The sequence below is a fragment of the Phyllostomus hastatus genome, unplaced genomic scaffold (assembly GCF_019186645.2).
Source record: "Phyllostomus hastatus isolate PE091 unplaced genomic scaffold, TTU_PhHast_1.1 phas_contig_254, whole genome shotgun sequence".
Lineage (NCBI taxonomy): Eukaryota > Metazoa > Chordata > Mammalia > Chiroptera > Phyllostomidae > Phyllostomus > Phyllostomus hastatus.
The window spans coordinates 17,197,856-17,225,097 of record NW_025333810.1 but is presented as its reverse complement, the minus strand read 5'-3'; the positions used below and the strand labels follow the sequence as shown (position 1 = coordinate 17,225,097).

Below are 27,242 nucleotides of genomic sequence, written 5' to 3'. Positions count from 1 at the left end.
TGTATATACAGACTACTATGTAAATGTTGGTCCCAGGAGTTCTGTGTAACACTGCAACCCTATGGCATTCAAGTAGTAAAAGATATATGTTTAATTTTTATTAGTATCTCTGACATAACTTGTAAAGATAAAAAAGGCAAAGAATATAATTATAAAAGTGCACTTTTGGAATTCAACTCAATGACTCTGTAAGTTCTAAACTGATTTATTCATTCTTATCCAATTAAAGTATTCATTCCTAGTTTTCCAAATGGTAGTTTTACTACTTAAGTAGATTAGTACTGTTGTCATTATCTCTCAGCATCCAATCTTCCTTTTTTGATAACACCTCAATTTCCCATTAGGCTACTACCTCTCCCCACTCTTAGTCGCTGAGTTTCAAATAGCTCTTGAGATAAGCACAGGATCTAAATCTGGACAATTTACAACTGCCAAATGCTGGAAGCAACCTAAGTGCCCATCAGTAAATGAGTGGATCAAAAAACTACGGTACAGCTCTGGCTGGTATGGTTCACTGGATTGAGCACAAGCCTGCAAACCAAAGGGTTGCCAGTTTGATACCCTGTCGGGCACATACCTAGGTGTTACAGGTCAGGTCCCCAGTTGTGGATGCATGAGAAGCAACCACACATTGATGTTTCTCTCCCTCTTTTTCTCTTCCTTCCCCTTTCTCTAAAAGTAAGTAAATACAATCTTAAAAAAACAAAACAAAACTGTGGTACATTTACACAATGGAACACTATGCAACAGACAGAAAAGAGGAGCTCCTACCCTTTACAACAGCATGGATGGAACTGGACAGCATTATACTAAATGAAATAAGCCAGGTGTTGAAAGACAAATACCATATGATCTCACCTATAAGTGGAACCTAATCAATAAAACAAACAAGCAAACAAAATAGAACCAGAGAATAAAGTTTATAAAGAATAAACTGACAGTAACCAGAGGGGAGGAGGGAGAGAGATAATGGGGAAAGAAGGGGAAGGGTCATCAAGGAACACGTATAAAGGATCGATGAACAAAGAAATGGGGGTGGGGGGAGGGAAGGACTGAGGGTGAGAGGTGAGGGTGGGTGGGGTAGGGGAAAGTGGTGGCAGGAAAATGGAGACAACTGTAACCGAACAACAATTAAAAAAAAAAAAAAGGAAAGGAATAGTACACAAAATAAGACAGTAAGATTCAGTCCCTAGAACTTTTGCTGGATTTTTTAGTAAAGTGTTTTTATCATTGCTAAGCTATTAGTAACCACCTCTGCCATCTCATAAGAAAGGCTAATCAGAGAATGAAGCCTTCACACACACACAACAAAAACAGTGGAGCACAGAGGCAAATTTAAGACTGTCCTGATGACAACAATGTCTTATATATAGGTCCTTTCCCTAAATTTCTAATACATAAGCCAATAAACGTTTTTCCCCTAGCTTTTTAGGGTTCTCTGTTACTTCCTAGTACTAATATGTATGGCTTGACATATTATTAGTCTTATCCCCTTATCCTTTTTTAAATTTTATTTTGTATTGAATTTGTTGGGGTGACATTAGTTAATAAAATTACATAGGTTTCAGGTGTACAATTCTACAATACATCATCTGTATATTGTATTGTGTGTTTACCACCCCAAGTCAAGTCTCCTTCCCCTATCCTTTAACTGTTGTCAGTGATAATTTTGATAACTCCTGAAGGTCTGTCTACATTATAAGAAGCTTATAATGATAAATATATTAATATATAAAGGTTGACTCATTTGGCCCCACACTGACTACTCATTTGGAAAGTATACTCTTAACGAAAAAAAATGCAAAATTGATAATATGTTAAGACATGGAAAGACTACCAACCAAAATATAAACATGAACTTACAAAAGACACAGGAAAAAAATTCCATTTTATTAAATCTCAGTTAACAAAATAGCCCTGCCTAGTAAAAAAACTGTACATATGAAATCATTACAGTTAGTAGAAGTGAACAGAAAAAGTAGTGCTGTGAGAAGTTTTAACATAAAGGAAATGCAACATAAAACAGGAATTGCTCATTCGTTTTTTCCAATGGCACAAAATATACATCTTACTTAGATTTAGAGTTTATATAAAATACACCTGTATTAAGTTTCCTACAGTACTGTAATTACCACATACTTGTGGCTCAAAACGACAAAAATTTATTTTCTCACAGTTCTGGAGGCCAGAAATCCGAAATCAGTTTCACTAGGTTGAATCAAGGTGAGGGCAGCGTAACACTCCCTCTGGAGTTTCTAAAAGCAAATCTAGAAGCTTCTTTCAGTCAGTGGCTGCCAGTATTCCTTGGCTTATGGGTATATTGCTCCCACTCTCTGCATCCTTAGCCACTTTGCCTTCTTCTCTTCTGTGTATGTAAAATGTCCCTCTGCCTCTCTCACAAGGACATTTCTGATTATACAGGGTCCAGCACAAATAATGCCCCTTTTTTATTACAAAATCATAAGCATGTAATTCTGTAACATAACAATATCACACTTAAGTACACCATATGATTTTTTAGGTGAAATGTTCAAATTGCTGTCTATCTCATGCAAGACATTCACATACCCTACTAACCACACTCAAGCAAACCTTACTTCCGCTGGACCCTGTATCTAGGGGCCACCCAGATAATCCAGAATAATCTCCCATCTCAAGATCCTTAACTTACTAATACCTGCAAAGACTTTGCTATAAGGTGACATTTATGGGTTCCAGGGATTATGATATGTATACCTTTTATGGGACCATTTTTTAGCATACTAACAATTTCATAAGTCATTTTAATGAGTATATATCCTAAAAAGACTAAAAATATGGAAGCTAGATGCATCTTATATTCTCAAATTAAAATTTTTCAATGAGTTCTCTACTCATATTAGTACCAACATGAATGGCTCCAAAAATATCCTATTTAAAATAAAAAGGGAACATTAAGACTCTAGTAAGAAAATATCTAGTAAGTATAGCCTTAAGAAGTTATTCACTTTAACTAAATTTAAATACTATTCTTTGAAACCAAGAGTTATTATGACAATCCACTTTGTTACAAATTTAAAAATTAACATAAGACTTTACCTCCAGATCCTAACTGTTTATAGAATCTATACTCCAAATGTAGTTGTGGTGCTCTGGATTTCATGGGTTCCTAATTAAAAAACAAACAACAACAAGTTATTAAAAGATCATTAGGCCCCAATTCCAAATGTTATAAATCTAGGTGTCAGCTCTTAGATAATGTAGTATTTTACTAGGCATCTTTGACTCTCTAAGGTTAGATCAACTATACATTTATTTCAATGTAAAATAAATGAATGTCATAAACATACACAAGTTTAAGTAGCTATTAGGTCAAGCATTAGGGAAATTTTTATGTTTGACTCTTTGACCCTGCAAGAAAAATCTATTCCAAACATTCATGACTAGGGAAACAGTGACTCTTACTCTTTCTCTTATTCCAGCTTCTCTGAACTATGTATTTATTATGTAAAAGTTCTAAGTTAAAGTGAAGTCATAGAAGAGTAAAAAAGAAGAAACATAAAGATAATGCAAATTTCAACATTAACAATGTGTTTTTTTAAAATTTTAGTTGGTATATAAAAGCAGTTCATAAGCATTAGGTCCCAGAACATTTTTAAGTGTATATAGCCCACAACTATCACCTCAAAAAAACTTGAAAACATTTTTATCATCCTTCCCTCAGAGGTAAGCACTTTTTGACTCCTATCACCTTTGAATTAGTTTTGTCTGTTTTGTATTTCATATAAATGACATTATATAGTATATGTTTTACATGTATGTCTGATTTTTTCATTCAACATAATGTTTTGAGTTTGACATATAGATAGATACACATACACAGACACAACATAAACAGAAGCAAAAAAGACTATAGATACAAGAAATAAATAATGTGTTAAAATATCTGTATGAAACAGCAAACTATAAAAGAGTAACAGGAAATTAGAACAAGATCCAACAGAAAAGTATCACAAAGTAAGAAAATTTAAACAAAATCAAAAGAATTTCAAGAAATTAAAAAAACAAATAAACAACCAAAATTTAAAACTCAGTTTGCCATCAGATTAACACAAAAAAGAGAAAATTTGGACAATGGAAGATAAAAAAATATCTACAAAATTAGAAAATTATGTAGAATGCATCTATATAAGTAACACAAAATGTATTATGAAGAAAGGGAAATATAGAAAAAAGATCAGTGATTCCTTGAGAAGGTCTAATAGGCATTTGCTAAGAGTCTCAGGAGAGAAGGAGGCAGGAAAGTGAGCAGAAATAAATGAAAAATAATTTCTATAAATATTCAAGACTTAATGAACGAAAAACCACAGACTTATGAAGAATGTGAATCCCAAACAGAATAACTAAAAAAATTTATACCAACATATATCATAATAAAACTATGACCAACAACAGAAACTTTAGGCAAGGAACTAGTAAAATCCCAACGGAACAACTGTAATCATAAGATTATTATTAAAGAAAACAATCAGCTTAGTTCTTAGGAGGCAGCCTAGAGTAGTTGAATAGAGTAGTTAAAAGCACAGACACTGAAACAAATTGTTCTGGGTTTGAATATAAAATTCACTAGACTTATTAGCAGTATGACTTTAGGCAAATTATTTAACCTTTTCATACTTTTTAATGCCCTCAACTATAAAGGATGTAAATGTTATCTTTTTTACACATATATTTACATAACTACATAAACCACATTAAGTAATATATGAATACATATATAATAAATAATTATGGTAATAATGACATGGCATGAAAATAAACTAAGAAGATATACCCATATATCTCATATATGTGCATATATATGACTTAAAATAGTACCTTCCACATGATATTACAATAACTATAATTCTTCAATTAACAATATAAAAGTATACAACCACAAGATGTAATAGAAGATGCCCACTTATGTAATCACAAATGAAGTCAAATAGGAAACTTATTCAATCACTAATATACCCTAGACCAGGGGTGTCAAACTCATTTTCACCAGGGGCCACATCAGCCTTACAGCTGTCTTCAAAGGACCCAATGTAATTTTAGGTCTGTATAAACGTAACTACTCCTTAATTAGGGGCAAGGAGCTTAGCAAGAAACAAGGTGCTGGGCCAGATAAAACAAGGTGGAAGGCTGGATTCAGTCTGTGGGCCTTGTGTTTGCTATCTGTGCCCTAGATTAATACAGAAACCAGATATAACTTAGTTGAGTCAATTTAACTTGATTCTAATACTTTCCTAGCAGGGAAACTTTATTATACCACTATGTAACAAAAGTCAACTCACCAAAGATAACATTTTCATTATTAATAAAATACAGGTTATTATATAGGTGCAAACAAGATATGAAGGTGGTGGCTGAGGTCAAATTAAAAAACTATCTTGAAACAAACTGTATATCTGTACTAGGATAACATTAAATAAATATAAAAATCTTTATAAGAGATAGCAAAGCTGAAAGTAGTGACTAAAATCTGCTCTGTGAACACCACTGTTATCAAACAATGCCTATATTTGTACCAAAAATCAGACAGCATTGAAGGTACACAGACCAACATTTTCAATTGATTACTTTTAAGGCAGATTGTGAACAAAACTTAGTTTATGTTTGGTACTTAGTAAACTAAGTACTGCCAATATATTTTTGGATGAATTTCAGGTAAACATGACTCTATACCTCAATTCCACCCCAAAATACTAGACATGGATACAAAAATTTCCCAGTCACCTCAAAGAACAATGAATAACCACAGTTATTTATATGTAGTACTGATCACTGTGCTTTAAAAAGGCAAACAGAGGAAGAATGTTAAAAAAAAGAAAAATAATTAAGGGGTACTGATATAGAAGGAACATCAACTAAAAAGATATGTGTAAACATAATAAGGATGAACAATGACATGATAAATTTTACTAAGGCATCAATGGTGTCAACAGGGCAAATAAGTTCAAATCTGAAAATAATAGGACCTAACGAGAACCACTTAAAGACTGAAATAGACAAGGAAAGGTCAGCCTAGTGCTGTGGCTCCTGTTTTGACACAATGGTTTATCTGCCTTGACATATTAGTAACATATCATTCACATGCTCCAGTGAGTAGATCTGCTCACTATAGGGTGCTGCATCAATAACACAGCAGATGGATGTTGCCACACTCTATTCTTGTTTTTTTCTATATTTTTATTATCTAACCATTTTTATTGTTATTCTACTGCAGTTTTCCCAATTTTTCCCCTTTTCCCATCCTCCGCCCATCCCATCCCCTGCTCCCACAGAAGATTTCCACACTGTTGTCCATATCCATGGGTTATTCATACATGTTCTTTGTCTAGTTCCTTCACTTTCTTTCCACCATTATCCCTCTTCCTCCTCCCCTCTGGTCACTTTCAGTCTATTCCATGTTTCCATGTCTATGGGATTATTTTCTTCATTAGTTTATTTCATTCATTAGATTCCTCTTAGAGGTGATATCATATGGTATTTGTCTTTCACCAATCAGCTTATTTCACTAAGCATAATATTCTCCAGTTCCACCCATGTTGTCACAAAAGGTAGAGTTCTTTCTTTCTGCTGCATAGTATTCCGTTGTGTAAATGTACCACAGTTTTTTGATCCACTCATTCACTGAGGAGCACATAGCTGATTTCAGCACTTGGCTATTGTAAATAGCACTGCTATGAACACAGGGGTGCCTAAGTTCTTTTGAATTGGTGATTTGGGGTTCTTAGAGTATATTTCCAGCAGTGGTATCACTGGGTCAAAAGATAATTCCATTTTTAGTATTTTAAGAAAATTCCATAATATTTTCCACAGTGATTGCACCAGTCTGCATTCCCCCAACAGTGCACTAGGGTTCCCATTTCTCTGCATCCTTACCAGCACTTACTTGTTGATTCATTAATGATGGCAATTCTGACAGATATTAGGTGATATCTCATTGTACTTTTAATTTGCATGTCTCTGATGGCTAGTGATGTTAAGCATCTTTTCATACATCTATGGGCCATCTGTGTGTGTTCCTTGAATAAGTGTCTATTCAGGACCTTTGTCCATTTAATTGGACTGTTAGTCTTCCCGGTGTTGAGTCGTATGAGTTCTTTATCCATTTTGGAAATAAAACACTTGTCCGATGTTTCACTGGCAAATATGTTTTCCCATGTGGTCAGTTCCCTTTTCATTTTGATGATGGTTTCTTTAGCCTTGCAGAAGCTTCTTAGTCCAATATAGTCCCATTTGTTTATTTTTTCCTTGTTTCCCTTGGCCATGGAGATATTTCAGCAAAAATATTGCTACATGGGACATCATAAATTTTCCTGCCTACCTTTTCCTCTAAGACTTTTATGATATCATAATTTATATTTAAGTCTTTTATCCACTTTGAGTTTATTCTGGTGTATGGTGTAAGTTAGTGGTCTAGTTTCTTTTTTTGGTATGTACCAGTCCAGTTCTCTCAACATTATTTACTGAAAGGCTATCTTTACTCCACTGTATGCTCATGGCCCCTTTGTGAAATATTAATTGATCATAGAGACTTGGGTTTATTTCTGGTTTCTCTATTCTGTTCCAATGATCTATGTGTCTCTTTTTATGCCGGTATCAGACTGTTTTAATTACAGTGGTCTTGCAATATAGTTTGATATCAGGTATTGATCCCTCCTACTTTTTTTCTCTCTCAAGATTGCTGAGGCTATTAGGAGTCTTTTTATGGTTCCATCAAAATTTTTGAAATATTTGTTCAAGATCTGTGAAATATGCCATTGATATCTTAACAGGAATTGCATTGACTCTATAGATTGTTTTGGGTGATGTGTACATTTTAATGATGTTACTACTTCCAATGCATGACCACAGTATACACTTCCACTTATTGTATCTTCCTTAATTTCTTTCCTCAATTTTCTATAGTTTTCCAAGTACAGGTCTTTTACTCCTTGGTTAAACTTATTCCTAGGTATTTTTTCTTGTTGCTATAGTAAATGGGATTTTTCCCCCAAGTTTCCCTTCTGGTACTTCATTGTTCTGCAAAAATGACATCTACTTCTGAATATTGACTTTGAATTCCACTATTTTGCCAAATTCACTTATTAGATTGCGTATTTTTGGGGTGGAGTCTATAGGAATTTCTATGTACACTATCATGTCACATGTGAATGATGACAGTTTTACTTCCTCTTTTCTGGTTTGAATGCCTTTTATTTCTTTTCTTATCTGATCACTGTGGCTGGAACTTCCTGTAAGAGTGGTGAAAGCACAAGACAAAGCACCACCCTTGTCTTGTCCCTGATCTTAAGGGGAAAGCTTTTAGTTTTTCCCTGATGAGTACTTATTGGCTGTAGGTTTCTTGTATATGGCTTTTATTATGTTGAGGTATACTCCCTCTATTCCCACTTTGCTGAGTGTTTTTATGGGTGCTGGATTTTATCAAATGCTTTTTCTGCAATCTATGGATATGATCATGTGAATTTTCTCCTTCATTTTGTTTATAAGGTATATTCTGTTATTGATTTGCAAATACTGTACCATTTTTGCATCCCTGGGATGAATCCCACTTGATCATGGTATATGATCTTTTTAATGTATTTCTGAATCTGGACTGCCAATATTTTGTTGAGGATTTTAGCATCTATATTTATCAGAGAGATTGGCTAATAGTTTCTTTCTTTGTTGTGTCTTTACCTGATTTGGGAATTAGGATGATACTGGTCTTGTAAAAGGGGTTTGGGAGTCTTCCCTCTTCTTGAATTTTTTGGAATACTTTGAGAAGGATATTAGTTCTTCCTTAAATGTTTGGTAAAATTCACCTGTGAAGCCATCCAATCCAGCCAGAGCTTTTGTGTGCCAGGAGTTTATTGATTACTGCCTCAATTTTACCAGTTGTTATCAGTCTATTTAGGCTCTCTGCTTCTTCTTGATTCAGTTTTGGAAGATTATATGTTTCTAGAAATTTGTCCATTTCACCCAGGTTGGCCAATTTCTTGGCATATAGTTGTTCACAGTAATTTCTTTCAATCCTTTGCATTTCTGTATCGGTTATAACATTTCCTCTTTCCTTTCTGATTTTATTCATTTGTATCCTCTCTTTTTTTCTTGATGAGTCTAGCTAAAGGTTTGTCAATTTTGTTTATGTACGCAAAGAACTAGCTCCTGGATTTATTGGTATTTTGAATTGTTCTTTTAGTTTCTATGTCATTTAATTCTGCCCTGATCTTATTTTCTTCCTTCTACTTGCTCTGGCCTGCCTTTGTTGTTGTTCCTCCAGTTTTTGTAGATGTAGGGTTAGTTTGTTTATTTGAGATTTTTCCATCTTCTTTAGGTAGGCCTTTAGTGCTATGAACTTCCCCCTCTCAGTATTGCCTTCACTGTGTCCTAAAGGTTTTAGGTTGTTGTATGTTCATTTTCATTTGCTTCCAGATACTTTTTCATTTCCTCCTTGATCTCATTGTTGACCCATTCCTTATTTAATAACGTGTTATTCAGTCTCCATGTATTTGAATGTTTTGAGTATATTTTCCTAAAGGCTGGTTTCTAGTTTCAATCCATTATGATCTGGGCACGTTTGACATGGTTTCAATTTTCTTGAATTTGTTGAGGCTTCTTTTATGTCCCACCATGTGGTCCATCTTTGAAAATGTCCACGTGCATTTGAAAAGAATGTACATATTGCTTCTAGGTGTGAAAGGTTCCGTATATATCAATTAAGTCCATTTGATATACAGTGTCATTCAGTGCCATGTATCCTTATTGATTCTTTGCAAGATCTACCCATTGTTGACAGTGGGGTGTTAAAATCTCCTATGATGACTGTATTGTTATCACTATCTTTCTTGAAGTCCTCCAATATTTTCTTTATATATTTAAGTGCTCCTATGTTGGGTGCATAAATGTTTACAAAGGGTTATATCCTCCTTTGGACTTTTTATGTAGTGACCTTCTTTGTCCCTTTTTATGGCTTTTGTCATGACATCTACTCTGTCTGTAAGTACTGCTACCCCAGCTTTCTTTTTGTTTGTTTTCTTGGAATATTTTTTTCTCCATCCTTTCACTTTCAAACTGTGTCGATCTTTCATTCTGAGGTGAGTCTCTTGTAGATGGCATATATGCAGATTGTGTTTTCTTATCAATTCAGCTTTCCTATGTCTTTTGATTGGAGTACTGAGTCCATTTACATTTGAGGTTATTATTGATAGGTACTTATTTGTTGCCATTTTTCCACACCTGCGTTTCTTTCTCTTTCTCTCTTCCTCTCCTACGCACATGTGAGCTCTCCCTCCTTCTTTTTATAGCAGTCCCTTTAGTATCTCTTGCAGTGCTGGTTTGGTGGAGATGTAATCTTTTAGCCTTCTTTTGTATGGAAAGCTCTTTATTTCACCTTCCATTTTAAATGAGAGCCTTGCTGGATAGAGTAGTCTTGGTTGTAGGTCCTTGCTTTTCATTACCTGGAATATTTCATACCAACCCCAGTTGGCTTGTATTGTTTCTGCTGAGAAAACAGTTGATAGAAAAAAATAAAATTCCAAACTCAAATAATCAAAGGCAGGAGGAAGGCAAAATGGAGTAAGACAGAGGAAAAGAACCTTATGAGATTTGAGATACAAAAATATAGTGAACACTTCTGACCAAGATGGAGGCATAGGTGGACACACTGTGCCTCCTCGCATAACCAAATTAAGGACAACAAAAATTTAGAAACAAAAAAATAAAATAACCAGAACTGACAGAAAATTAAACTTTACGGAAGTCCGACAACCAAGGAGTTAGACACATTCATCCAGTCTGGTAGGAGGAGCAGAGTTGGGTGACACAGCGGAGCTGGGCACTGGGCAGAGAGGGATTGCAGCCAAAAAAAAAAAAAAAGCTGTGGCTTGCAGACCCTGGTGCACAAGGCAGCAGCTGAAGGACCCCAGGAGCGCAGGTGGCAGCAGGCAGACACAGTGAGGCCCCCAGGGCAGCTGGCTGATGGAGCAATTCCACTTTCATGCACAGACAAACCAGACAAAGCTGGGTAATGAGACGGACTGCACAACCCAGGGCCCCAGCTCAGGGAAATAAAGCCTCAAAACACTGATTGAAAACACCAGTAGGTGTTGAGGTTCCAGGAGAGACTCCCAGTCTCACAGAAGAGTACGTTGGAAACACCCACAAGGTCCTAGAATGTACACTAGCCCACCCACCTGGGAATCAGCACCAGATGGGCCCAAGTTGCTTATGGGAAATGACAGAAGGGACTGAAATCAGAGAGAACAGCCATTGTTCCCTCTTGGATCCCGCCCCCACATACAGCATCACAACCCAGCAACACGGGTTGGCTCACCCTGGTGAACACCTAAGGCTCCGCCCCTCATATGTTACAGGCAAGACAAGACCAAAAAAAAAAAAAAATGGCCCAAACGGAAGAACAGATGAAAGCCCTAGAGCAGATACTTTTAAGTGACCAAGAGATAGCCAACCTATCAGATACACAGTTCAAAGCACTGGTGATCAGGAAGTTCACAGAATTGGTTGATTGTGTTCACAAGTTAGATGAAAAAATGAAGGCTATGCTAAGTGAAATGAAGAAAAACGCACAGGGAACCAATAATGATGGGAAGAAAACTGGGACTAAAATCAATGCAGTGGACCAGAAGGAAGAAAGAAATATCCAACCAGAAAAGAATGAAGAAACAAGAATTCAAAAAAGTGAAGAGAGGCTTAGGTACCTCCAGGACATCTTTAAACGTTCCAACATCTGAATTATAGGAGTACCAAAAGGGGAAGAGGAAGAGCAACAACTGGAAAAGTTATTTGAACAAATAATAAAGGAGAACTTCCCCAATCTGGCAATGAAAATAGACTTCCAGGAAGTCCAGGAAGCTCAGAGATTCCCAAAGAAGTTGGAATCAAGGAGGAATACACCAAGACACATTATAATTAAATTACCCAACATTAAAATGAAAAAAAAGAATCCTAGAGGCAGCAAGAGATAAGGAGACAGTTACCTACAAAGGAGTTCCATCAGACTGTCAGCTGATTTCTTAAAAGAAACCTTGCAGGGAAGAAGGGGCTGGAAAGAAGTATTCCAAGTAATGAAAGGCAAGGACCTACATCCAAGATTACTCTATTCAGCAAAGCTTTCATTTAGAATAGAAGGACAGATAAAGTGCTTCCCAGATAAGGTCAAGTTCAAGGAGTTCATCATCACTAAGCCCTTAATATATGAAATGTTAAAAAGACTTATCTAAGAAAAAGAAGATAAAAAATATGAACAGTAAAATGACAGCAAATTCACAGTTAATAACAACCACACCTAAAACAAAAGTAAAAGCAAACTAAGCAAACAACTAGAATAGGAACAGAACCACAGAAATGGAGATCACATGGAGGTTTAGCAACAGGGGAGTGAGAGGAGAGGGGGAAAAGGTACAGAGAATAAGTAGCATAGATGGTAGGTAGAAAATAGACAGGGGGAGGACAAGAGTAGTATGGGAAATGTAGAAGCTAAAGAACTTAAGACACATGGACATGAACTAAAGGGGGGGAGTGTGGGTGGGAGCGGGTATGCAGGGTGGAGGAGAGTAAAGGGGGGAAAATGGGACAACTGTAATAGCATAATCAATACAATAAAATAAAATAGTTAAAAACTTATTTGAAAAAATAATGAAAGAAACTTTCCTAATTTGGTCAAGAAAGTAGACATAAAAGTCCAAGAAGCACAGAGAGTCCCAAACAAGTTGGACCCAAAGAGGACCACACCAAGACACATCATAATGAAAATGCCAAAGGTTAAAGATAAAGAAAGAATCTTAAAAGCAGCAAAAGAAAAGCAGAGTTACCTACAAAGGAGTTAGAATAAGACTGTCAGCTGATTTTTCAAAAGAAACTTTGCAGGCTAGAAGGGACTGGCAAGAAGTATTCAACGTGATGAAATATAAGGACCTAAAACCTACATTACTCTATCCAGCAAAGCTATCATTCAGAATGGAAGGGCAGAGAAAGTGCATCCCAGACAAAGTAAAAGAAAAGGTCTGCATCACCAAGCCTTTATTATATGAAATGTTAAAGGAAACTATGTAAGAAAAAGATGATCAAAACAATAAACATTAAAATGACAATAAATTCATAACTATCAACAACTGAATCTAAAAAACAAACTAACCAAACAAGCAGAACAGGAAGAGAATCACTGTGAGGGGGAAGGGTAGAAGGGGGCAAAAGGTACAGGGATTAAGAAGTACAAATTGGTAGGTACAAAATAGACAGAATGTCAAGAATGGAATAAAAAATGGAGAAACCAAAGAACTTATATGAATGACCCGTGGACATGAAGTAAGGGGGGATTACTGGAGGAAATGGGGATACCAGACAGAGGGAGGCAAAGAGAGAAAATTGTGACAACTGTAACAGCATAATCAATGAAATAAAAATGAAATTTTTTTAACTTTTTAAAAATATATATATAGTGAACAAATAGGAATACAGTTGAAGAAGAACAGCAATAACCATTAATATACACTCTAAACAAACCATAATTTATAAACGTGTAAAGAAAATAAGGAAATTATAAGTAAGGGGGACAAGAATGTAAGCTGACTAAAGGAAGAAAGAATGATATTGAGAAGATAGAGAAATAATAAAAGGAATAGAAATGAGGTCTAGCATGGGGGAAAATAAAATTTACAATGAAAACAAGAAAGTGCAGGAAGAAGGCAAGATGGACTAAGGCAAGTGAAGGGTACAAGGTGAGATATGAAATAAAAATAAAACAAAAATTACTGTAAAAATCTAAATAATAAAAAACAAAGAATAGTGAATGAACTGAAATACAATTGAAGCAAAAGAATAAATATTAAAAGGTTATGCAAAAGAAAGGAAAAGGTACCACAAATTCTGAAGAACAACGAGGTGGAATTCATCTCAGCAGAGTTTGGTGTTTGCCTTCTGTCTTTGCTTTCTGGACCTGCCTCTGGCTTTTTATCAGCTCAAGGTCCCAGGGTAGCACCACCATGGGTAACCCAAGGTAACTTCTGGCAGCACCACCTATATCCCCTTCACCAGCCTCTAAAGGGGGCTTCTGTTGTGACTGGGAAGGTGGGATCCCTGGATCTCCCCTGGGAGGCACTATTCAGTCTTCTGGGAAAATTGCAGGTGTGTTCCCCCTGCACCACCCAGCTTATTTTCAATAATGTATAGTTTCTGATGAACTAACTGTCCATTTCAACGGAGGGGCCAATCTGTGTAAGAGGGTCAGCTCTTTCCTACTTGGTGCTGATGGCAGCTCTGTATGCATGCTGAGGCTGGGCAAGGCCCTTATTTCCCCTTGCTGCACCAATTTCTGATCTCTCTACTTTGCTGGCCTCAGTGGAATAGAGCCTTAGGAACAAGTATATTTTGTCTCTCTGCAAGTTCAAAATGGGTCTGTTAGGCATTTCTCTTTCTGTCTTTCTCTTGCAGATATGCACCCTGCAGAGGGTTCTTGAGCCTGGCCTGCCTGTTCTGCAAGAGGTGGGGATTGGGTGCATCCTTCCCTTCCCAGAGGATAGATCTCCACTGAAGAAGGGGGCTCTGTCTGGCTGTAAATAATCTCAGGTGATCCACTCCTATCCACCCAGTTCCCAACCCACTGTGCTTGCAGCAGATACAGTCCCAAACTCTCCACTCTGCATAGCCTCCAGCATGCTAGCCACACCAGGCTGGGGCCACAAAATCCCTTGCTGTGCACCTTTCTGATCTCTCTGCCCAGCTGCACTCAGTGGGATTAAGCCATGTCCTCAATCCTTTTCCCTTGCAGCAGGGCAGCTGCACAGGAGGTCTCTGCCCAGCACACCTCCATTCCCCTTTTAAAAAGTCTCTCTAGGCACTCCCACTGCAGCACTGAGTCACTATCAGGTTGTCCATACACACCACCTCTCCAAAAAGTCAAAAGTCTCTCACAGTCATGGCTGGCCACATCCTGCATCCTCCACCTGACCCAGGGGCAGATAGAATCCTTCTCTCTCACTGGCACTCTCCCAGTTGGTATTTGCCACTGCAGCTATGGGTGTGCTGCTCACTGTATGTGTATGTAGTCTGGATATCCCAGACTTTCTGTATCCAAGTCACTCCTGGCCCAGGTTTGGGAGTTCTCTGCCCTGAGAAAGGAGGGAGCCATGCAGCTGTAATTTCTCACTAGGCTATCCAAGCTGCAGGTGCCATGCATGGGGTATTTCCCCTTCACCCTATATAATCTCCTTACCCTCCACTGTGAGGCATCTTCTGCATTCCTTGGCTTCCAAACTTCATGTTAGCTAAGATTCTGTTGAATGTTCAGTTTATTTTTCAAAAGATCAGCCAAGTATCCATGTTGGGGGCAAGAGCAAGTAGACTCAGCTTCCACATACTTGGCCACCATCTTCTCAGTCTCCCACATTTCTATTTGTGTGTGCCACCCCCATTCCCAACACCATGTAACGTCTAGATTCTAGACAACTGGCGTAGAACATGGAAAAAGGAAGAATCCCAAAGAAACAAAAGTTGGTAATACCATTCAAACACTGTCTAGTCCCTGCATTCTGAGCCTCCTCATTGTCATTCATATAAACTAACTCCTCTTGTCCTGATTTCATGTTCATGAGGGAAGCTTGTCATTTTAACTTAGCTTTCTATGTATATCAAGCCTACAGAAAAATAACATCATTTAAACTGATTTAGGCATTCTGAACCTGTAATAGTAAAACACTTCACAATAAAATTAGAAATTAGAGCCCTGGCTGGTGTGGCTCAGTGGATTGTGTGCCCACCTGCGAACCAAATCTAACTGGGTCTAGTTAGATTCCCAGTCAGGGCACATTCCTGGGTTACAGGCTGGGTCCCCAGTAGGGAGTGTGGGAGAAGCAACCACACATTGATATTTCTCTCCTTCTCTTTCTCCCTTCCTTCCCCTCTCTCTAAAAGTAAATAAATAAAATATTTTTTAAAATAAAAAAACTTAGAAATTAACTCTTCCTAAATATTTCTGAGAACTTGATTGATTGTGTGAATTGATGGAATTTACCTCTGATTAACAATGGTGATCCTAATGAAATAACCAAACCATATTTTCTGACATAGAACCAAGGACCAGACTTTAAAACCAAGATGAACTCCTCTAGGATTAAATGCCAGACCAAATCCACATGTCAGCCAGCCAGTCTTTGTGGTACCACAACCCTACTGTACACCTTATTTCCCAGAGAAAATAAACATTTGTTGTAATGAAATTTGGTCTATACTCACAAATATGCTCAAAATTAAGTAGTATAGTTTCAAGCTTATCACAAAAGATTTTCTATTTCTTCCACTTGCCTCTTCCTCTAATCATCTCTTTTTATATATTAATCTCACAGTACCTTAATACAGCGGTTATATTGTCAGGGACAAGATTGAGAATGTCAGGCAGACTGGAAAAACAAAGCTAACCTCTTGGAAACCTGACTGACAAACTAGATAGAAAAGACATGCCAAAGAATATATCTTATAAAAATTCCCAGATCCCAACTCTTCCAAAAAAAGGAGATGCCTTAGAGCTGTCATACCAGGCACATTTAGGACTTCAGGACAGTCCCATGGGAGTTTGCTTTCCTTGCTATCCTCCACCTACATCAAGCATTTCTGAATCCCTGAAGGTCAAGCAATAGCAAGCTTTATAATATATAAAGTATCAATAGAAGAATAGAGATTTCAGAAGCAACCTGGAAATAGTTTCAAAGAATATAATCTTAAATTCAAAGGGCACTTTTGTTCAAATGTGTGAATCAGAAAGAGAAATCTTGTTTTCTAATTTTTACTTAATTAAAAATGGCAATATGCCAGCTTCTTTCAATTTAAAATAGCACCAAAATTCAAAAATTAAATTCTATAATGCTGCCAAAGTAAAGGGATTGAGTTTTCATGGCATAGGAAGACACCAACATCCTACAGTTTATCATATACTTGAGAAGCCTAATGACACTAGGATATTGGTAACAAAGGATTAGTTTTGCCTATCACTTTCCCAATAAACACTCAAGTTATAAATGATATGAAAATTTAAAAAGTAACTAAAATATAGGTTAATCATTAAAGAAACAAAAAGGAATTAAGGAAAAATAAGACATATGAACTTACCAGTTTAATTGCCACATATTCATTTGTATATAAATTTTTCCCTTAAAAAAAGAAAGGAAGAAATGTTAGATTTTACCAGTAACTAATTTTTAAAGATATACTATAGAAAACTGTACTCTATGTGAAAAGAGAAAAGAGCACACATGATGCATTTAGAGAAAGCATAGGTTGCTTCCAACTATTTGGCAAAAACCTCAGTGATGAGGAAATACTAATCAGCTCAATAACATATTTAGTATTGCACCAGAACTCAGAATAGAAAGTGATACTAATAAATACCTGAGCCCAATTACAAAAATAGAAAGAATCTTATTTTGTTGGAATATTGTACATAACTTATAAAGTAATCGAGAGTCAAATACATGCTAAACTAAATTTCAAAACCAGAACTCCTCTATAAAACAGAAATACAAATTCCTCTCCCAATCACCACCTCATTTCAAAATCATCATTATGGGATGTAATCTTATTGGGGTTCATATATAATCCAGTAAGTAGAATAAATACATGGAAAAATCAGTAATATATTAAAGTAAAATAAAATATTATTATTCAATTATTAGCTCTGGTAAACTAGCTAAGTACTTTGAGAGAAAAAGTTATTAGCACCTGTATAACCAAATTAAATTCCAAATATTCTGAGTTAGATACAAAGCACAAAACAAGAATATTTTTATTTTTAAATTTATTTTTCAATTATAGTTGAAATCCAATATTATTTTACTTTCAATTGTACAACAGTGATTACACATTTATATACCTTAGAAAGTTATCCTCCCATAACTCTAGTACTCATCTAACACTGTACATAGATATTATAACATTAATAACTAATTCCATATACTATACTTTATATCCCTCTATTTTTATAACTGCCAATTTATACTTTTTAATCTCTTCACTTTTTTCTACCCGTCCCCCAACCCCAAGTCCCAGTCTGGCAACCATCAATTTGTCTCTGTATCTGTAAGTTTGTTTCTGTTTTCTTTGTTCATTTATTTTGTTTAGTAGTTACCACATATAAGTAAAATCATATGGCATTTGTCTTTCTTTGACTTATTTCACTTAGAATAATACCCTCTAGGTCCATCCATGTTGTTGCAAATGGCAAGTTCTCATTCTTTTTTATGGTTGAGTAATAATCCATAGTATGTATGTACCACATCTTCTTTATCTGTTCTTCTATCAAAGGATACTGAGGTTTTTTTCCATATCTTGACTATTATAAATAATGCTGCAATGAACACAGGGGTGCATATATCTGAGAAAAGTATTTATCAGTCCAATATATGGAAGATTTTTTTCAGTATTAAAAGTGGAAAAAATTAAGAGATCAGAAGATTTTATACAGATTTGACTGCATAAAATATTTTAAGCTTCTCAAGTTGGAAAAAATCTACCAAAAAGACAGATAAATGACAAACCAGAATAAACATTTAATATCATTCATATGTAAAGAATTCAAATGAATTAATCTTTACAATGGCAAATTGAAAATAATCTAAAAAGGCCCAATGGGTGAACATCTGTAGGCCAAGTAAAATACTACAGAGTATTTAAAAAGCAATAAGTACATGAAGAAAATTCAATATGTAAATTCATGTTTCTTTATAAGTACAGTAAAAAGAATAAAAATAGAGTATAGCAATCTGAAGTGCTAGTATTTTTCCATAAGCATGTAAAATTTTTATTTAAAAAATACAACTATAATAGGTTTGTTGTTTTTATTTCTAACAACTGTGATAATAACTGAACCTGGTCACATTAGCTACTGAACACAGAACAGACAAGCATAAACTTTCACACACATGATTTTCCAGCATAACCCACCTAATTTCTTTTTATAAAGCAGCTGATGAATGGCAATAAAACTTCTAGGCAAAAAGTCAAGTCTTATATATGTTGCCTCCATTGTGCAGCAGTTTGTTCATATAAATACTGTAATACTTTTCTGAATTTTATCTTTATTTTATAAAAATAAATGAAAAAATAAAAGAGCATTCATATTGATGCTAAACAGCATAAGTCTCATAAACCCATTATAATTATCAGAAAGATGAAACTCAACAGGAATATCGAAACTGGTGAATGTTAAGCTGTATTCAGGTACTCATTGAGTCCATAGTTTTAAAAATTAGAAATTATATTTTTAGTCAATAAGTTTAGCATTTAGCTGTGCTTTCATGCACATTTTCAAGAATATTTTATGTATGAAAAATTTAGGTTTCCTCTAAAAAGTAGATAGTAAATAATTTAATCTTAAAAAACTGCTGCCTAATAAAGAAGCAATTTGATTTTAAGTTCAAAGATGGAATTTGTATTTTCCCAAGACATTATGATCTTTTCATGATTATTTTGTATATGATACTTATTTACATGTACATGAGGGCTAAATATTCACAGGATGAGAAGTTAGGTTTAATACAGACTCCACAGAATCAAAATATGCCAAATACTCCTAAAAGTACTTTTTGTTGACATTTATATAGTCAAATGTCTACGTTTATGTCACAGCAGAAAGCACTAAATCCTAAAAGCATCATCTTTTCTTGAACATTAGAGATTCTGCTGAACTTTGAGCCTTATATTTACAAACATGAACAATGATTAAACAATAGTTCCAATGCAGTTTTGTCATCTAACATAGGCACAGACTTCACATAGTTGGCTTTTAATCAATATTTGTTATTTGCATCACCAAACAAATGATGCACACACTATGTGTTTGTGGGTACAGTATGAGTAGGAGAGGAGTGTATGTGTATAAGGAAACCAGTTAAGAGAAGGTTCCAAGTAGACTGGCTCCAGCTAACTGATGCTTTAATCCAATTTTAGAAGATATTCCTGATAGAACTTTGTGCCATATTAAACTTAAAAATATACTTGTACCAATTTTGTAGTATATGGATGATAATTAGAAAACCAATATGTTCCCCAAAAACAATACATGTGTTTATAGCAGGAACTACTAGTTACCCACCAATATCTATGCCCCACCTTCTATAAAAATAGAATGCCCCAATTTTTTAATGGTTATCCAGCTAGAGACTACATTTTTAGCCTCTGTTTCATACTGTGTGGCCATGTGATTAAGTTCTAGATATTAGGTATATCAGTCTAAAATCCCAAGAAAAATGGTTCTCCTGTTCCTCCTTCTTCTTGCTGGCTGGGAGATAGCAACAACTGGAACAAACGCCTTACACACAGAGACCAAAGCCACATATTGAGGATGCAGAGGTACCCTGACAGCCCTGGGTACTCTCCATCTGGTTTGTGTTATAAAAGAAAAGTAAACTATTTTGCTTCACACTATTTTGTTATAGCATCATAGTCTATTCCTTATTATTTCATTTTTTCATATAAGATATATAATATGCTTCATTTAGGAACAGTAGAAAAATCAATAAACATAAAAATTATGAACCCATTTAAATCTGCATATTTATTTGATATATAACATAAAGCCTGCAGAATTTTCAACAATTCTTAAATATAAACAATAAAATAAGAGTTATGAGCTATACAGGAATAAGAAGAAACAAAAATAAGTTATGAAAACTCCTGTGTCATACTTAATTATGTCAAAAGTTTACAAGATTTTATTCATAAAGTAATATGTAATACTCTGTGCTTTTTTATCTAATGTGATGCTCAGTCAGGTATAACCACAAGCGGGGACAAAAAAGAGGCTCAGGAAAACAATGTTTATTATGCTCATAAGTCCTCCAGAACAGATCACGGGAAGCATAATGTTTTGGTCACGATGAAAAAGACAGAAGCGAGGAAAGAGCTTAGGCCAAGGCTTTTAGTTTCCATGCCAAAGGCAAGGCAGTGCAGGATAAACAGTTTAGAACTGGCTAGTTTGATTAATTCTGGTAGCAAATAATTCTGGTGGCCTCTGGACTAAATAGGTGGTTCTCCAGTTGCCTTGCACCTAGCCATGAGATGATTAAGAAAGAAGGCTGCCTCCCAGAGTATAAAAGCCAGATAGAGGAGGTATGGCTCTGGACGGTTTAGTTTGCAGATCAAAGGCATGATCCCAACCGAGAACTGGCTAGCCCCAGAAGAGCAATCTCTCCCCAGCCAGAAAGGTTTGGCAAGATGTCAAAACATCTTAAAACATATATAGAATGTATAAAACATACACGGAACACACAAAACATGCAGAATAAATAAAATATGTATACAGTGTAATTCTGCATTTTTGCTAGCTATATTTGGTCTCATTCAATGCCTGTTAAAAACATTTCTAGGGGTTTCAGTGACTGTCTAAGCTAGAAATACACCTATTAATACGCAGAATGCAAGCATTACCACCAATTCATATAAAGATAAAATAAAACCAAAATACATTAATTCATCATTTTACAATAAAAAACAGATAAAATGATGGTAAATCATTTTCCTAAAATTAATTTTAGAGTACTGTTTAAAATGTCTACCTATGTTTTAAAAATCTCAAGACCAATTTCTTATGTCTAACTTTATTCTTTAAAATAATTATCCATAAGAGTAGTTTCATCAGTAAGTAAATACTGTCTCCTCTTGATGCATTTGGGGTTGTGTGTAGAGATGCAACCCCTATTTTGTGTCCAAGAAGTTTGGACCACAGGCAGTGGAACAGTCCTCTAAAAAATAAAAAATAAAAAATAAAAACACCTGTCCAGCCCAAACTGCCAATAGCAACTTTGTTGAAAACCACTTACCTACAATATGTATAGCTTATATTCTCTTACCCAAAAAATAATTGTAAAAGTTTTAGTGCCAAAAATCAAATGTCTGAGATATGTCTATAAATGTGGTTTTAAAAAGGCACTTTAAGAATCTAAACCAGCTTTTAACATAAGCATGTTTATTCAGTATAAAAAGAATGATGCTTAAAATAACTTTTTCTGCCTTAAAAAAAGGAGTAAAATGTCCCATTAGTAATTGTTCAAGTTTTAGTATATTATAAATATACATAAAACATAGATATAGATATAGATAACATTTAAACAAACATATATAAATATACAATAAACATCCAAAGATAGAATAAATAGATACAGATAGGTAAGTAATGGGTGGATAAATGGATGGATTAACAAATCATCTTATTCCTATTCTTGCTTATTCATAAACTACAGAAGTAAGGAATATTTAACAACTTTTTCAGTATATAGCATATATAGCTTCAGGATATGGAACATATAGTTTTTCATGATGCACTGTTTAAAATGGTTCAGAAGATTTTTTGTGTATATGTACACATACATACACACTACAGATATGCAGATGCATGTAATTATTTTGAAATAAATCCTATGAAACCAATTTTGAATAAAAATGACCAAAGTATTATACAGTATTATAGTCATATACACAGTAGATAGATATAGTACAAACATATTAATTTAATATATAGCTGTAGAGCTAATTTATATAAATTTAAGAATATATACATATAACATACCATAATTTTAATTTTTAAAAAGAACAAATATCTTGATACCATCTTTTAAAGGAACAGAATCATCCTTTACCTAAAATATGCAGGCACAGTGCTAATCCTTTTACATCATCATCTAAATTTAATCTTTGCAATAACCTATACAATGGAAATAATACCACTTTAGAATTGAAGAATTTGAGGCCCTGTATAGTTAAGTGACTTATGTATTCCATAATACAAGGGGCACTTATTATATTTTTCAGTGTATTATCAGTGCCTAATCATGCCTCATACATGATAAACATTCAGTAAATTCTGAACGGATGGATGATGATGCTCAAAATTAGACAAGTAAATAAACTGGTTATTCTAAGCCCCAAATCAAAAACAGTTTAAGAAATTCAAAATACTTAATTCAATATCCTTCAAAAAATGTCAGTCACCCTTTAAAACATTTGAGTCCCTACTAAAATGCAAAAGAGTGTTCCAGTCATATCATATTACAGCAATGTACAACATATGTCATTACCTTTTACTAGTTTACTTCTTTTAAAGATTTAAGGCATGGTACATTAACTGCACAAAACACTAATAAAATGAGAAACTAACTACAAATTAGGGTGTTTTTACAAAATGAAAGGAAAAGTAGTTGAATACATAAACACACAGTTGAACTTATTTCTAACAAGTAGAGTTGGATCTAAGAAAATCTGTAAAGCCAAGTCTTTTCTTTTTATTTCCTAAATTTCCACTATTGGTGGTCCATTAACCAGAGCCCACAAGGTACCTCAATACCCCATACAACCATGCTGCCCTCCTTGTTTCTGTTCAGTAAACATCACCACATCTTTAATAAGAGTTAAAAACCTAGATTTTGGTTCTGCATCTATCATTAAATTGCTGTGTGACATTCGGCAGGTAACCCTGCCTGAGTTTCAATTTCTTTAAATGTAGAGTTTGGAGGTTTAATTGTACCAATGTTTCTCAAACATGCCTGACTGTAAGAGTAAACTGAATCAGTCCTTTGTATCTCCCACTCTGAGCCCTGTCCTGGATGTACTCTGGGGGGCAGGATAAGTTACGCAATGTAAATTTTACTGACTTATGGAGTTTCAGTATATTACCTTGACTTTAAGCCATACATATTCTCCAAAAGTGATCAGTTAGTAAAGTTCAGATCTGAAAAAGTAGCCTAAACACAATTATCATTCCTAAGGAATACACTGCAAAAGCTTCCCTGGCACCTATTTCAGCCTTCTGTGACTTTTTAATTTACTTTCTTTTTCTCATATTCTGCATGGTTAATCTCAAGCAAATGGATATTCCCATATAGAGAATGCTTCAGAAATCAATATTCAAGTACATAAAAAATTTCTAACATCTATATTCTTTAAAATTACCACAGCAAATTAAACAATTAAATAACTAAATCATTTTCATTAGAAAGTATATACTTCATTTTAAAAAATGCTCACAACATAAAAGAATAAACAAAAGAATCTTACCTAATCGTAGTTCTCCAAAATTGCCACAACCAATTTTTTTTCCAACTCTGAAGTTAGGTCCAACCATTAAAACTCCAGAGGATGAAGACCCAGTTCCTCGAGTGTTGTGTCCCGATCGACCACTAGGTCGTGCCATTCTATCCTCTGATTTGTCCTTGTCTTTCTTTTTATTATCCATATCAAGTTTGCGGTACTCCACTTTGAATTCTTTAATCAAGACAAGTACACTGAAATAGGGTATTGTGAGAACAGGTACATCACTAGGTCACTGTACCAGGTGGGTAATGTTAACATTCAAATTAACAGTAGGTAGTCAATTAACTGGTGCGTGTTCATCCCATTCGTAAAATTTTTCTCAGTTGTCTTTTCAGCAAAACATGTCTTCAAATTTTTCTTTTCAATGATGTGCGCTGATGATGATAGGGAGCTAAAACAAAAAAGAAAATCAGTCACCTTAAAGAATTTTAAATATTATGTTTGGGAAGTTAATAACAAAGTTCAGGGAATAGATTACTGCTATTGAGGGATGCCCACTAAAACCAAGACACAGTAGACTCTTAAATTAATGATTATTCTTTATTCCTATAGTTTAATATGCAGAGATCACAAAAAAAAGAAAGAAATCAAGGATTCATCTATGTGTCTTAAAAATAAAAAAGTAACAAAAATGTACTGAGCATTTCATAAGCCAATATACATTCACTAAACTCGACCTTTCTTTCAATTTAAAATCATTTCAATACTAAAAATAATCCAGTAAGTCAATACAAGAATTTTGATTAAAGAGCAGAAAAGGAGAATAGTTTGCAAATTAGTAAAATCTTAATGAAAATATCTCCATATATTCATTGTTCATACACTTAATTTTCAAAGTCATTTTCAAATATATATTCCCATTTGATCTTCATTTATTCAAATATTTATTACCCACCAGCTGTACAGGGGAATGGTGCTCAGAACTCATAATACAAAAATCATTCTTGCTATCTATCAAAAAAATTAATTATTAATGTAACACTGAAATTGGGCTTGAAAAATAAATGCAACTTTTCAACCACACAAGAAGAAATAAAAGGCATTTAAACTGGAAAGGAAGAAGTAAAACTGTCATTATTTGCAGATGACATAATACTGTATATATAGAACCCTAAAAATTCCACCAAAAAAAAACTACCAGAACTGAAAGATTCAGTAAAGTAGCAGGATAAAAAATAAATGTCCAGAAATGAACTGCATTTTTATACACCAATAATGAACTATCAGAAAAGAAACTAAGAAAAACAATCTCATCCACAATTGCTTCAAAAAAAAATAAAGTACCTTGGAATAAATTAACCAAGGATATAAAAGACAACCTCAGAAAAGTATAAGACACTGAAGAAAAAAGTTGAAGAAGATACGTATAAGTGGAAACATATACTATGTTCACGGATAGGAAGTATTAACACTATCACAATGTCCATACTAACCAAAGCTATCTATAGATTCAATGCAATTCCTATCACAGAGCTAGAACAAATATTCCAAAAATTTATATGCAACCACAAAAGACCCCAAATATCCACAGCAATCTTGAGAGAGAAGAACAAAATAGGAAGAATCATGCTACTTGATATCAAACTATACTACAAGGGCATAGTAATCAAAACAGCATGGTACTGGCATAAAAGCAGACATACAGATCAATGGAACAGAACAGAGAACCCAGAAATAAACCCATGCCTTTACAGTAAGTTAATATTTGACAAAGGAGGCAAAAACATACAATGAAGTAAAGATATTCTATTCAATAAATGGTGTTGGGAATATCAGACAAATATATGTGCAAAAAAAAATGAAAACAGACCACCTTCCTCCACCATACACAAGAATAAACTCAAAATGGATTAAAGACTTCAATGTTAGTCTCAAAACCATAAAAATCCTAAACAACATGGGTAGTAAAATGTCAGACATTTCTTACGGCAATATTTTTTATGATTATCTCCTTGGGCAAGAAGAACAAAAATAAATGAACAAATGGGACTACATCAAACAAAAAGTTTTCGAACAGCAAAGTAAACCATCTACAAAATAAAAAGACAACCCACTGAATGGGAGAACATGGGAAAATGCTTGACATAACTAATCATCAAAAAATGCAAATTAAAACCACAATGAGATATCACTTCACACCTGTCAGAATGACTATCATCAACAAATCAACAAAGAAGTGTTGGCAAGGATGCAGAGGAAAGGGAACCTTCGTGTACTGTGGGTGGGAATGTAGGCTGGTACACCCACTGTGGAAAGCAGTATACAGTTACCTCAAACAATTAAAAATGGAACTGCCTATGACCCAGTGATTCCACTTCTGGGAATTTATCTGAAGAAATTCGAAGGAATATATGCACCCATGTGTTCACTGCATTGTTATTTACAATAGCTAAGATATGGAAGCAGCCCAAGTGTCCCTTAGTCAATGAGTGGATAAAACAGCTATGGTACAACTACACAATGAAACACTACTTGTCTGTTAAAAAGAAGGAAATTTTACCCTTTGCAACAGCATGGATTGACCTGGAGAGCATTATGCTAAGTGAAGAAAGCCAGTCAGAGAAAGACAAGTACCATTATGATTTTACTCATAAGTGGAATCTAATGAACAAAATGAACTAACAAGCAAAATAAAGATAGACTCATAGAGAGCAAGTTGACATCTGCAGGGCAGGAGAGAGATTTGGTAAAAAATAAACAAAGAGAGAAAGAACTCATGGACACAGACTACAGCGTGGTGATTGCTGGGGAGGAGATGAAGGAGGTCCTGGGGGGATAAATGGTGATGGATGGAGATTTGACTTGGGGTAGTGAATACACAATACAGTGTACATTTCATGTGTTGTAGAATTGTGTACCTGAAACCTGTATAATTTTGATAATCAGTGTCACTCCAGTAAATTCAATTTTTAAAAAAATCACTGGATTTGTGAAGCTAATAGTATGAAAGAAAAATACCAAAAATAATAATAATATCAAGGAAGCAGGCATTCAAAATTCAAAAGAAAATAAAAAATAAAGACACTTAGCTTTTCAGAGGCTTTTGAGAACAATAATATATGCACAGGGTAAAAAAAATAATGCTACATTAAATGGGATAGCCAAAAACAAAGTGGGGCAACAATTCTAATATGTAATAC

General features: G+C 34.7%; 1 protein-coding gene across 10 annotated transcripts in view; it reads right to left on the bottom strand.

Moving 5' to 3' along the window:
* The window catches only part of CSNK1G3 (casein kinase 1 gamma 3), a 103,204-nt gene that overhangs the window by 51,489 nt on the left and 24,473 nt on the right, over positions 1 to 27,242 (bottom strand). For all 10 annotated transcript variants that reach the window (XM_045838009.1, XM_045838008.1, XM_045838011.1 and 7 more), the window contains 3 exons: positions 24,067 to 24,493; positions 17,131 to 17,171; positions 3,079 to 3,148 (listed from right to left, as the gene is read on the bottom strand). In XM_045838009.1, coding sequence (XP_045693965.1) covers positions 3,079 to 3,148; positions 17,131 to 17,171; positions 24,067 to 24,244 — 289 coding nt within the window. In that variant the 5' untranslated portion in view covers positions 24,245 to 24,493. The remainder of the gene's footprint in view (positions 1 to 3,078; positions 3,149 to 17,130; positions 17,172 to 24,066; positions 24,494 to 27,242) is intronic.